The sequence below is a fragment of the Delphinus delphis genome, chromosome 3 (assembly GCF_949987515.2).
Source record: "Delphinus delphis chromosome 3, mDelDel1.2, whole genome shotgun sequence".
Classification (NCBI taxonomy): Eukaryota; Metazoa; Chordata; class Mammalia; order Artiodactyla; family Delphinidae; genus Delphinus; species Delphinus delphis.
Window position 1 is genome coordinate 140953711 of NC_082685.1, and position 13264 is coordinate 140966974.

General features: G+C 32.7%; 1 protein-coding gene across 3 annotated transcripts in view; it reads left to right on the top strand.

Moving 5' to 3' along the window:
- The window catches only part of RICTOR (RPTOR independent companion of MTOR complex 2), a 127519-nt gene that overhangs the window by 49879 nt on the left and 64376 nt on the right, over window positions 1-13264 (top strand). For all 3 annotated transcript variants that reach the window (XM_060009562.1, XM_060009563.1, XM_060009564.1), the window contains 3 exons: window positions 3514-3577; window positions 8425-8551; window positions 11928-12097. In XM_060009562.1, coding sequence (XP_059865545.1) covers window positions 3514-3577; window positions 8425-8551; window positions 11928-12097 — 361 coding nt within the window. The remainder of the gene's footprint in view (window positions 1-3513; window positions 3578-8424; window positions 8552-11927; window positions 12098-13264) is intronic.

The following is a 13264-nucleotide window of genomic DNA, read 5'->3' on the forward strand; positions in this document are numbered from 1 at the left end:
AGATATTGCTTTTTACCTTACATGATTAGTAGAGTTCACCGGCGAATCTGTCTGGCCCTAGGGTTTTCTTTTTTAGGAAGTTTTAATATCATGGACTCAATTTTTTTTTATTTTGTCTGCATTGGGTCTTTGTTGCTCCACGTGGGCTTTCTCTAGGTGTGGTGAGCGGGGGCTACTCTTCATTGTGGTGCATGGGCTACTCATTGCAGTAGCTTCTCTTGTTGCGGAGCATGGGCTTTAGGCATGTGGGCTTCAGTAGTTGCAGCACGTAGGCTCAGTAGTTGCAGTGCATGGGCTCTAGGGCACGAGGGCTTCAGTAGTTGTGGCACATGGGTTTAGTTGCTCTGTGGCATGTGGGATCTTCCCGGACTAGAGCTCGAACCCGTGTCTCCTGCATTGGCAGGTGGATTCTTAACTACTGCACCACCAGGGAAGTCCCCCTGTCAGTTCTTGCTTTATATATTTTGAAACTTTGTTATTGCATTCATATTTAGAATTGTTAAACCTTCTCATTGGGCTAATCCTTTCCTGGTTATGAAATGTTTCTCTTTATTCCTAGTAATACTTCTTTTATGAGTGTTCATGTTATCTAATGTTAATATAGCTATACTAACTTTATTTTATTTAGGGTTTGCACAATATATCCTCTTCAGTCCTTTCACTTTCTTTTTTTTTGTTCTTACATTTAAGTTTCTCTCCCGTTAACATCATATAGATTTTTTTAAATCTAGTTTGACCATCTTTGTCTTCTAATTGGATTAGACTATGTCTAGTGGTTTTTTATATGCAGGTTCTATGTGCTTTATCTAATGTAATTATATTTATGAGTTTGTCATCTTGCCATTAGTTTTCTCCTATATTTGACTTTGCTGTCTTGCTGTTCATATTCTATTTGTCACGTCTATTCTTTGGTCTTGCATTGCTCCTTTTTTGTTTCTTTGGGAATAATCAAGAATTTTTTTCCTCTTCTGTTAATGTCTTGGTTTTAAAGCCTTTTCTTCTATTAGCAGTTGCCCTAGAGATTACATTTATCCTTGGTATGTTAAGGTTTACCATTTTTATTACAGCCAGAACAATGCAGGAAACCTCTTCCAGCTTGACCACCAGCTCCCCTCTGCCTTATTTCTACATGTATTTGTAACCCCACAGGATAGTCCTGTTATTGTATTAAATTGGAACTAGTGATATTTACCTATGTTATTTACCTGTTCCAATATTCTTCCTTCTTACATTTCCACCCTTTTATCTTGGGTCACTTTCTTGAATTTCCTTTACTATTTTCTCATAGTGTAGGTATACTGGAGTTGAATTCTCTCATATTTTATTTGTCTATAAATCCTCTATTTCCCTTCCCATTTGAAGGGTATTTTTTTGACCAGTTACTATTTTTCAATGCTTTAAATAAGTTATTGTCTTCTGGATTTTGTTTTTTTTTTGTTGAACAGTAAGTTGTCTCTTCTTGTTGCTTCTTTTTCTCCTTTGGCTACTTTAAAGGTTTTTTTTCCTGTTACTTTCTCTCCTATCCCCTGGTACTCCAGCTATAGAGTGCTGAATCTGTTCACTGTGCCACATGTCTCTAATGCCCTTACTGTATTTTCAATCTTTGTTGTTGTTAATCTTTGTGCTTCAGTGTTGTTACTTTCTACTTACATGTTTGTTTTTTTTTTGCGGTACGCGGGCCTCTCACTGTTGTGGCCTCTCCCGTTGCGGAGCACAGGCTCCGGACCACAGGCTCAGCGGCCACGGCTCACGAGCCTAGCCGCTCCGCGGCATGTGGGATCTTCCCAGACCGGGGCACGAACCCGTGTCCCCCGCATCAGCAGGCGGACTCTCAACTACTGTGCCACCAGGGAAGCCCTCAGTCTCTTGAATTTTTAATTTTAGTTATTGTATTTCTGTGATTTATATTTTACTCTTACTTAGACATTCTAGGTCTCTGCTTTATTTTCTTGAGCATAATAATCATAGTTATTTATGACAGTTTCAGTATGTGAATCACCTGTATTCTGTTTCTATTATCATTTTCTTTCCTTGGTTTTTGGTTACTCAACCCTTTGTTTGTTTTAAAGCATACCTCATATTATATGTGATTGGATGTGAACATTGTATGTTAAAAGTTTTTGGCTCTGGATCATGTTATTTTTGGAATGTTGGCTTATCACACTGATTGTGTTAAAATTTGTTTTTTTTTTCCTTTGCCTTTGCTCTAGGAAGTGGCTATATGGAGTCTCAAGTGAAAATGTAGATATTTAGCAGAACCTCTTCATCCCGAGCAGCCTTGAGCCCTAACATCTTTCTTAGAATATTATGTACCTGCTAAAATTTCTGCTCAGTTCCTTGGCTTCTCAGCAGTAGCTTTTTGCTTGGTTTCTTGGACTTTAACTCTGCATTCGTACAACATAGAAATTGGCAAGTGCATTGGAAAGGGGATGGCATGCAGATTCTTGCTTATACTCCTATTTTCTTTTCTTTGAGATTTTTTTCCCTCAAGTCCCAGCCACTTTGGTTGCCCTAAAGTTCAGTCTGTCTCTCCAGTACAGGAAGATTTTTGCTTTCTTTTAGGATTCTGTTCCCCTAAAACTGGGGCTTGGCACATGTCCCCAGGGACAAAGCCTGAGTGGATATGGAGCTTGTGCTTCTCTTTCCAGGGATTATTATCCATTGCCCTTTTAACAGTTGCTTTACAAAGTACCATATTTAGCCTTTATAGTTATTTTTGGCAGGAGGATTGGTCTGATCTGTTGTGGCCAGAAATGAAATTATATGTCTATTTGCTTCTTATTAAAGTTGTTTTAGATTAATTATATTCAGATAGCAGAAATGCTTTTGAATAGCAAACTATCTATGTATTGATATATAAAGTATTGATTAGAATTGTGAACTGTCTAAACATAAGTAAAAATGAATTATTCTTCCACATATACCAAAGACTCTTTAGAAATTGAATAATTTAGTAAATTTTATAGAGAAATGTCAGTTAAGTGATATATGAGCATTAACTTTTGAAGTACAGTCACATTTCAAATTATATTTTGGTAAAATAGAATTATTGTGGCTAATATAAGACTTTTAACTTAGTTATAATGTAAAATTTAGGCTCTGGTTAAAATCACAATTAAACTGAAACATAGGCTTGGAAATATTTCTCCTTCACAATTTTAATAAAGTATCTGTGAACTTTATCAAAGATAGGTGAATATTTTTTCAGTAGATTTCTGATATTTTGCTTTATAAATATGTTTATTATTTCTGTATAGATATATATAATTCTATAAATTGCTTACTGTATTCTTCTTTCCTGGAGTTTTAAGTGAAATAGTTTTGAAATGTTTTATTATAATAAGTATTTATCACTAGAGATATTAAATAAATATTTGCTGGTACTGAAAAATAACTTGTATTAACATTTACAAATACTATATTGACATGAACATGGGTCTGATCATGGTATTATACAAAAAAATTGTTTAATAAGATTTTTATCAATAATTAAATATTTTATGTATTATTTAGGTGCATTGACATACAGCAGAGCAACGAGGTAGAGAGGACACAAGCACTTCGATTAGTCAGAAAGGTAGGCTCTATGTCTGAGAGTAAAGGCAGATTTATGATTTTCATGTTAAGCATTTTACATTTTTAGATTTAGACTGTGAAATCTTTCTATTAAAATTGAAAGACTGAATTCTCATTAAACATTTTTATTTTGTTAAAATTACATGAGTTAAATAAGTATTAAAACTTCAAGATAAGCATAAATATGTTGTGTAATTATTCTGTGTGGGTATAGCTAGGTCAGTATTTTTTATAAAATGTTTATTGTAAAGAATATTTCTTCCTGCAGTAGGCATATAAATGAAATTACTGCTTTTATATGTTATTGGAGAAAGAGGATTACTTGCCCCCAACCCTTATTTTTTCTTAATTATATGCTTGGAGTTAATTCTATTAAATGAATGTCAAAAATAATTACAGGCTGATTGTTTTGAAGATGAATTTGGATACATCAGTAGGCACTTGCAATAAACAATTCAGGCCATTGTACGGGATAAAAGGTCAAAATCTAAACTCTCCAAGAGAGGGTGTTGAGGATAATCCATAATGCTTCTAATGAGAGAGGCCTTCCAGGAGTTTTTTTATTGTTATTTAACGTGATGTGATGCCCTAATGGCAGAGGAATAGAGTAAACTGAGAGTTAATTTGGTTAGGGTACAGTTTGTGTAAGAATTTTATCATGTTTCATCATAAAGTATCATGTTTCATCTTAAAAATTCATAAAACTGATGCAGTATATGTTTGTTTTAATGTAAAAACATCTAAGATTATTTAACAGTTAACTTTTTTAGCTCTTCTCCTTTTTTCCCACCTTTGAATACAGTGCATGCTCCAGAATTGCAGACTGTTGAGTTTGTGCATTAACTAGATCTCCTCTTTTTCCTTTTTCTTCCAGTTGTTCAGCTTATGGTTAGTAATAGTACCCACAGGTGAGCATAGTAAGGAAGAAGTAAATGGATGAGTTGTCTTAAAAGAAGTTTGCAGTTCTAGTTAAGAGTGATATTGGAGATAGATTTAAAAAATGTTTGTTATAGGGTAAATTGTTACGTTGGCACCGTGATTTGACTCTTCATATTTAAATATAAAAATTAGGTTTATGATTTTTACTTATACATACAACCTCTTCTACTGCATGATTTTGAGAATTCAAGATAAGAAAACAAAATTTGTTTCTGAAGAACCTAGAATAACTCTTTGGTTATTTGAGTTATATATATGTCAGTATTTATCATACTAGGAATTAAAAGTGAGAAATTTAAAAATATATTAACATATTAAGAAATAAACTCATTACAAGTAAACATAAATAACATATTTTTATAAAAATAACTATATTTTCCAAAAATAAAGTTAATGAGTAGAGTGGCATTATTTTAGATTTATACAAATTTCTGTAGTGTTTGTCCTGATAGAAGGTACCTGGATTGTCGTATTTGCTTTTGTATTCAGTCTCTTGTGATTTCACATGCAGTGGAGCCTCTGGAAAACTTCCATATGTACTTGTGAGAGTAAAAAAGACAAATAATGTCTTTGAATTACTACGAAAATAGTTTTCACTTTGCAGAATCTGAAAATATCCTCAGGACCCTCAGTTTTCTGGACCACACTTTGAGAGTTGCTGCCTTAGAAACTGCGTTCAGATGAAAAAAGAACCCCAAATGGATTAAATTAAATTCAGCTTCTTTGAATTATTCACTAAATATTTTATTTCTGTTTTGTACAGTGTTTTGTACAAGTTACAGTGTAATTTATAAAATAGCCCAGTAAAAATAAACAGACCCTTGAAACAATTCAGAAATGCCATAACAAAAATGTAATTTTATTTTGTTATCTTTTGAAGAAGGCAGATATCATTTGTGGATTCAAGGGCGGGAAAACTGCTTGTACCTGGTGGTAAAATACAGGCTCAAAGGTAGAGTTATGTCACAGGATTCCTCCTTGGGTTAGCTAAAAACAGAGTAAAAGGGAAAGCAAGGTTGCTGAATGAACAGTGGCCTCTATTGGCCAGAGGAACTATAATTTCACTAATACTTTTAACAATTGAAGCACATATTTCTTTTTTTCCAGCAACATCTTGGCAACTGAGCTAGTAGAAATTAATGTTAATAATATAATTGCTAGGTCACTGTGGATTCTTTGTATGCGTTCAGAACAGTTTTAAAATTTTCTGTGAAAGTAATAATGTTTTTTAAAGGAAAAGCAAAAACATTTGTTGCTTTAGGATAACTTGCTTTATGAATAATTAAGGAATACTCATGTTACTTTTTCTTCTCTTTCACCTGTTTCATTCATTTAGGAGATTTTGTTTGTTTGCTTGGTTTTTTTTCAATGTCTCTGATTTTTTCATGTCTCTTTCTTGCTCTAATCCAGGCAATCCTTCCTGATTCTTGTCTCTCTCATTATCTGTATTATTTTCACACTAGTCAGCTCTTGCTACTCTTTATCCAACTTAAAGTTTTCTTACTGCCTGCCTAATTAAGCCATTATTTTCTTCATATATCATTTCTACATTCATGCAATACGAGATTAATATATCACAGATTTTTTTTTTTATAGCTGAAAGGGATTCATTTAAAGGAATCACTTGCCCTTGATACACAGCAAGATATTGTCAAAGCCAGCGTGAAAAGCCCAGTTCTCCAAATTTCCAAACCTACACTGGCCCACAAATCCTTTTGGTATTAAGCACAACCTGCTTATCTTGGCATTCGGAGCCCACTTTTGGGGCAACCAATTACGACCCGTCTCATTATGCCATTATATGTGTAGACAAGCTGCCCTCCACCACTGCTGTGATCACTGCTTCTATCCTATTCTTTTCATGTCCACCCCTTTCTATATTATATTCATCTTTCAGTCTCAGCTGAAATTTTAAATATTTCCCTTAGAGAACTCAGTGTTTCTCTCATTCTTTTATAGCAGTTCTACAAATTTATTACCTACTTATGATCTTTGATTTGTTTTATATATGTCTGTTCTATCATGCAAAAAAGATGATTAAACTTCTATTTCAGCAGAGACTAAATTCTATGACTTTTCCCTCATTGATTACTCACTGATTTACAAGAAAAGTATTCTCTGATTTACACAGAATTTAAGAGTTTCTTTGTGTATATTTTCCCTGAAAAATAACAAGAGTGATTTCATTTGTAAAAACTTTAAATTACCGATATCCATTTCATAGCTCTACACTTGAGACTCATAGAATAGAATTTTATACTTGAAATTCTAGAAATCATCGGATCCTATACATCCTCATTTACAAATGAGGAAACTAAGGCACAGAGAGGATTGGTTTGCCAAGGTAACAGTTTATTAATGGCAGATTTGGCCCTGGAAGCCGGTTGGTCTGGCTTCTAGCCAACTCTTTTTAAAATACATTACATACGTCTTATTGTCTTGGGAATTTTTCTTACAAGCCCCTTGTAAGTATAATAATAGATCAGTAAGTATTAAAATACAAATTAATATCATAAGTTAGAATTTTCTCACTGAGGAAGATCAGTTTCTTATACCTCTTTTCCCTTTCCTCTTCTTTCTTCTCCAACATTTTTGATTAATGAAAAATACTGTTTAGAAACAAATGTGAAAGTTTTTGTAGATTCTAAGGTTATTAGACATCTATTTTATGGTTGTGGAACAGTATTCTATAATTTCATTTGAAACTTGTCATATCACATAATGCTGCTTAAATGATGTAAACCATTTACAAGTACTCTATCCAATATAGATCTCTCCTTTGAACCTCTATAGGATTTAACTGGATATTAGTTTAGTTATATTGTGTCCCCTAATTTTGTCAGAGTATAAGTCTTATTTTTCAACAGGATTATAAATAGTAACACCCAGGACAGATTAATTATCCCCAGTATTTATCACTACCCAAACAGAATAAAACATTTTCTTCTACTCCCACTCCAAGGACCTGCTATTTTGAAATACTTCATCTACCAAATAGTCTTTTATTTATTAAAGAGTAATTAACTACATAATTTTTCTTTCTGTTTTCCAAACTGAAGATACATGTTATCTGTTTTCCGTATTCCAAATATGTTATTGCCAATTAAACTTTTCATTTAAAATGAGATTCAACAAAAGTTTTTGTCACCAGAGACATACTGTTTCCATCATAGTTTTTGAAATATTAAAAATAGATTATGGAGAGACTGCTGCCTGCCTTGAAGTAGCAAATAACCATGAGTGAGCTGCCCATGACAGGGACCTGAGGGCAACCTCTAAGAGCTGAGGGCAGTCCCCATAACAACCAAAAAGAAAATGGGGACTTTAAAAAAAATAGATTATGGATTATGAAGTTTGCCTTTCAGTATAGCAACAAGTGAGAGACATAGGGAGATGATGAGACATCAGTTGCAGCAATCAAAGTAAGAATGAGGACCCAAATCAGAGTTTGATGGTGGAAAGAGTTGAGTTAATGAGGTAAATTGATAGGATGTAGTGGTGATAATAAATGGGGAAGGAGTCAGGAATGTAGTAGTACAGTAGTATGTTTGCAGGTGTTGTCACCACTGATTTACTTTGTCTAGTTACTGAAAAGTTGTTTAAAATAGTGTTCCTATCCTAGAGGAGCTTAGAATCTCAGAAACATTATATCTTGGTAGTCAACTAATTTATAGTCTGGACTATTAGGGAAAAAAGCCAACACTTTTTTCCATGGTAATGATTATTAACATTTATTGCATCAGTTATTAGTTATATTAGTCCTTTGACATGTTCATTTGAAGGAGAAGATTAAAATTAGTGCCTGGATCTTATAAATATTCTACGGTCTTAAACACTTCAGTCTGAATAAAATAGGTTTGAAAAATGCATTATGAAGTAACTTCTTTTTCTGATTTCTCCCTGTTACAGATGATTACTGTGAATGCTTCCTTGTTTCCTAGCTCTGTGGCCAACTCATTAATAGCAGTTGGAAATGATGGACTCCAAGAAAGAGATAGAATGGTTCGAGCATGCATTGCCATTATCTGTGAACTAGGTCAGAATTTTCTTTGAGTAATGAAAATGTAGTATTTTAGAAAGAATATATAACACTTTTTAATGCCTTTAATACATTAATTCTTTAGGTATTGGTAAAAAGATATGGAAAAAGTAGGACATTTCTGATAAGGAAGTAGTGGACTTGTTGTTTAAACAGATCATTTCAAAGTGACATTAAAATTCTATAAATTTTAAAGTTTTACTCATCATGAAATTTAATATATAGGAATTGTCCAGATTCCAGTAATTAGAATAAAATCTCTTACAGTCTGGCTCTCAGACATTAATTAACCACATTGTATCTTGATGTGAGTGCAAAACAACAATTCACTCTACATTAAAAAAGAATTCTAAATGAAAAAGGATTTAAGAGTTAAATGGGGAAAATATGGGGGGGGAATGGATGACTATCTGATCACGTAAGGAAAAGGAGTTTTGAATTATCAAAAGAAATCAAACAGATTTCAGCAGCTGTAGATTTTATTATAAGGAGATAAGAAAACATGTAGTACCAGAACAAAGAAAAAAATAAATGTAATAAATAAGTTCTTTACCATGACAGGTAAAGAACTTACTTATATACAGATCAGTAGGAAAAATAAGTAATTCTCAAAGAAATGCATGGCTAGTCAAAGTATTTTAAAAGTTCAACCTCACTTACAACCAAAGAAATATAATTTTTAATGACAAGAGAAGATAATATTTTTCCCCACCAAAAGCAGAAGTGGTATAGGTTACATTCACTCTTGATATGATAAATAAATGAATAACAAAAGTTTAAAGAAACAAAAGAGCCAAGCCTTATCATTGAGAGTCTAAAAATACTGTCCACAATACCTGTTGATTTAGAGAAAAAGTCAGAAATTTGATTAAGGAAATTTTGAAAAATAATAAAAATTTGACTACATGTCAATGTATGAGATGCCTGGAAAGTTATATACTCGAGTTAACTTCTCACTATACGATGCTTTTATAATTAAGCAAAAAGTAATGAAAATAAGTGAGCGAACCCAAGAAATAGAAAAAGAAGAAAAAAAATAAATTTTAACATAAGCAGGAGGAAAGCAATAATGATTCTGAGTCTTAGAGAACAAGATAGATTATTTAATCTAATCTGTGTTAACGGAAGAAGAAAAAATGATACACAGGCAAACATACACTATTGTTTGAAAAATGCAAAAGTCAGAGAAAAGATTAATAGAATGAGAAAGAGAATTAATAGGAGTTTTAAAAATTATGAGATAATTTTTTTATATATTTGAAAATCTTATTGAAATGAATGGGTTTTCAGAGAAAATTTTAATATCCAGTTGACTCAAAAGAGTAGAACACGTGATGGATCAAAAACCATAGAAGTACTTGATGAATTAATTGCCTCCAAAAAGAGTCATTTAGTTAGTTTTGTCTTAAAAAAAATTGTTTCAAGGAACAAATAATTCTCATATAGTATAATCTAATTGAGAGCATTAAAAATATGGAAATTTACCAATTTTAATTTAAATGAAACTAGCATTTTATATACATAAACATACAGGTACGCACATACACACAAATACATGCATACATAAAATGAAATAATTAGAATGCTACTATGTTAACATTGTAGAATATTCATCTCAAATCACCACTCATACTCTTTTTTAATAAATTTGTTTATTTATTTATTTATGGTTGCGTTGGGTCTTCGTTGCTGAGCGCAGGTTTTCTCTAGGTGCGACGAATGGGGGCTACTCTTCCTTGCAGTGCGTGGGCCTCTCATTGTAGTGGCTTCTCTTGTTGCGGAGCATGGGCTCTAGGCACATGGGCTTCAGTAGTTGTGGCATGCAAGCCCAGTAGTTGTGGCTCACGGGCTCTAGAGCACAGACTCAGTAGTTGTGGCGCACGGACTTAGTTGCTCTGTGGCATGTGGGACCTTCCCAGACTAGGGCTCGAACCCATGTCCCCTGCATTGGCAGGTGGATTCTTAACCACTGTTAAGCCACCAGGGAAGTCCACCAATCATATTCTTAATAGTGGATCTCTACAAATACTACATCATTTTAAAAGCTCTTAATTAGCGTTTTAACCAGGTTAGCAAGACAAAATAATAAATGAGTTTTACATATTGGAAAGAAGGCATCATACATAGTAGATGATATATCTAGAAAACTCTGAATCAACTGAAGAACAACTTCAGTAATTCAGTACAGTGGAAACCTGAAAATATAGATTTAATAGATTTATTTTGTGTTTCAGCAATAATCAGTAAACATAATGGAAAAAAAATGATACTATTTCCAAAGTAGACAAGAAAAGTATATAGAACAAATAGAAATAAGAAATGTGGAAGACGTGTGTGTGTGTTTAGGGGGTACATTTCAATTTGTTTAATTGATTTTCAAGAAGGCAGAGCTAATCTATAGGTAGAAATGAGAATATTTGTTGCCTTTGTTGTGGAGGGAGACCGAAAAGTGGTGTGAAGGAACTTTCTAGGATGATGAAAGTGCTATACCTTGATTGAGCTATTGGTTACAGGGGTATAGATACTGTTCAGAATTTATTGAACTGTACCATTAAAATCTGTGTATTTTACTGTAAGTAATTATACCTCAATTTAGAAAAAATGGAGAAGAAACCTAAATCTAAAGTTCAACCAGAATAAACAGGAAAAATTCAACTATGGAAAAAAAAACATTTTTGAAAAAGATTAAATGGAGGAGAAGGCAAAGATTTTTTTCTCATATTTTAAAAAAGTTAAGCTGGCTTATTAAGGGAGAAAAAAATGAAAAAGAATCAAGGGTTGCAGACCCTGATACATAGAAGACTTCAGTATATCAAAAGTATGAACATCAGTTTGGAAAGCATGCTGGGATAGTTGAATAAACATTTGGGAAAAAATGAGCTTATCAATATTAAGCCAAAGTCTGTTTCCTGACAGATTGAAAACTGAAATGTTAATCATGAACTCATTTAAAACACACACGTCGGTGTGCGTGCATACAGAGAAAATGCCTGATATTTGAAGTAAGGGAGGAGTTTCTGAGCTTAAAATCTAAAGTTAAGTTACAAATCAGACAAAAGATTTGAAACAGATAAAAGGCTAATATTCCCATTATATAAAGAACTCCTTGCAATTGATAGGAAAGAAGAACCATTCAGTAAAACATGAACAAAAGATATGAAAAAATTCAGAGACATTAAGAAACAAATCAGAGTTTTGGAAAGTATATTCAGTGACTCTTATTAGGTAATTTATCCACGTGTCCTTTTAAATGTCATTGACTGGAAAGTTTTTCAAGTCAGAAAGCAAATTAAGTATTAAAATCCCAGATTTCTGATTACATTTTATTAATTATCCCCTATATAATATATTAAGTTTTTCTTTTTTATTTTAGCACTTCAGAATCCAGAGGTGGTGGCCCTTCGAGGTGGACTAAACACCATCTTGAAAAATGTGATCGATTGCCAATTAAGTCGAATAAATGAGGCTCTCATTACTACAATTTTACACCTCCTTAATCATCCAAAGACCCGACAGTATGTACGAGCTGACGTAGAATTAGAGGTAGGAACTTTAATATTCTTTCTAGTTTTAAAATACGACTTTAAATACATACTCTTACTTTGAAATTTTAAAGTTAATATGCAGCACAGCATTAATTATTAAACCTAAATTAACTAATAAGCTTGGCTTATCCCAGCAGTATTTTATAGCTCATTCAGTTTGGACTGAATTGAAAAAATTCTCAAGAATATTTCATCAACATGTAAAGTGAAGTTTATTTTTTTTTATTATCTATGAAAACTTGACTGAGCAAATTAGAGCACAAGTAAGGTTTCATAGACATTTACATATTTATTTAAGAAGACCATTTCTTTTTAAGGACTATAGTATGTTAATTGTGTGTGAATAGCTCCTGCTAATTATATACTATTTATTTATTAAAACATGCTAAAACTCTCTGAACTTGGAGACACTTGTTGGCAACTAAAGACCATATATAATTGAAAGAAATAGAATACATATCTTTTTTAAAATACTCCACAATTTTTTTTTTTTTTTTTTTTTTTTACAGTTGGTCTAAAATAGTAAGGCTACCATATGCCCTTTTCTATAATAAGTATGTAGTAGAGGTTGGAACAGAATTATCACAAACTGTATTCTTTTTTTTTTCCCCTCATTTTTGGCCATGCCCCGTGGCTTGTGGGATCTTAGTTCCCCTGACCAGGGATTAAACCTGGGCCCTCAGCAGTGAGAGCATGGAGTCCTAACCTCTGGACCACCAGGGAGTTACCACAAAATGTACTCTTATAGTTTATTTGTGTGAATGTATTACATTGTTGTCCATTGCAGATATCATTCAGAGTAAGTTTAAACCAAGGCTTTATTTGGGTATGAAATTATGCAAATTTTAAAAGATTTATTGTTCCCTACTTTGCCTGTTTAAATCATTTTATGAAACTTGTCTTAAATGTTATAGTTCTGGTTTTATTAGGGCTACTAGAAATATTTTGAGATTATAAAATTGACATTAGCCTGTATCACTAACTAACAAATTTAGGTACAATATTCTCCTTAATAAGTGATTTTAAATACATTATTCATGGGAATCCAGTGGGAATAAGCTGGCATTTTTGATATTTTACAGTGTATTTCGATTTAATTTTTTTCTTTATCAAGTGGAGAAAATGATATTTTAAGATTGGAGAGATGATTGCAATAAAGGAAGAT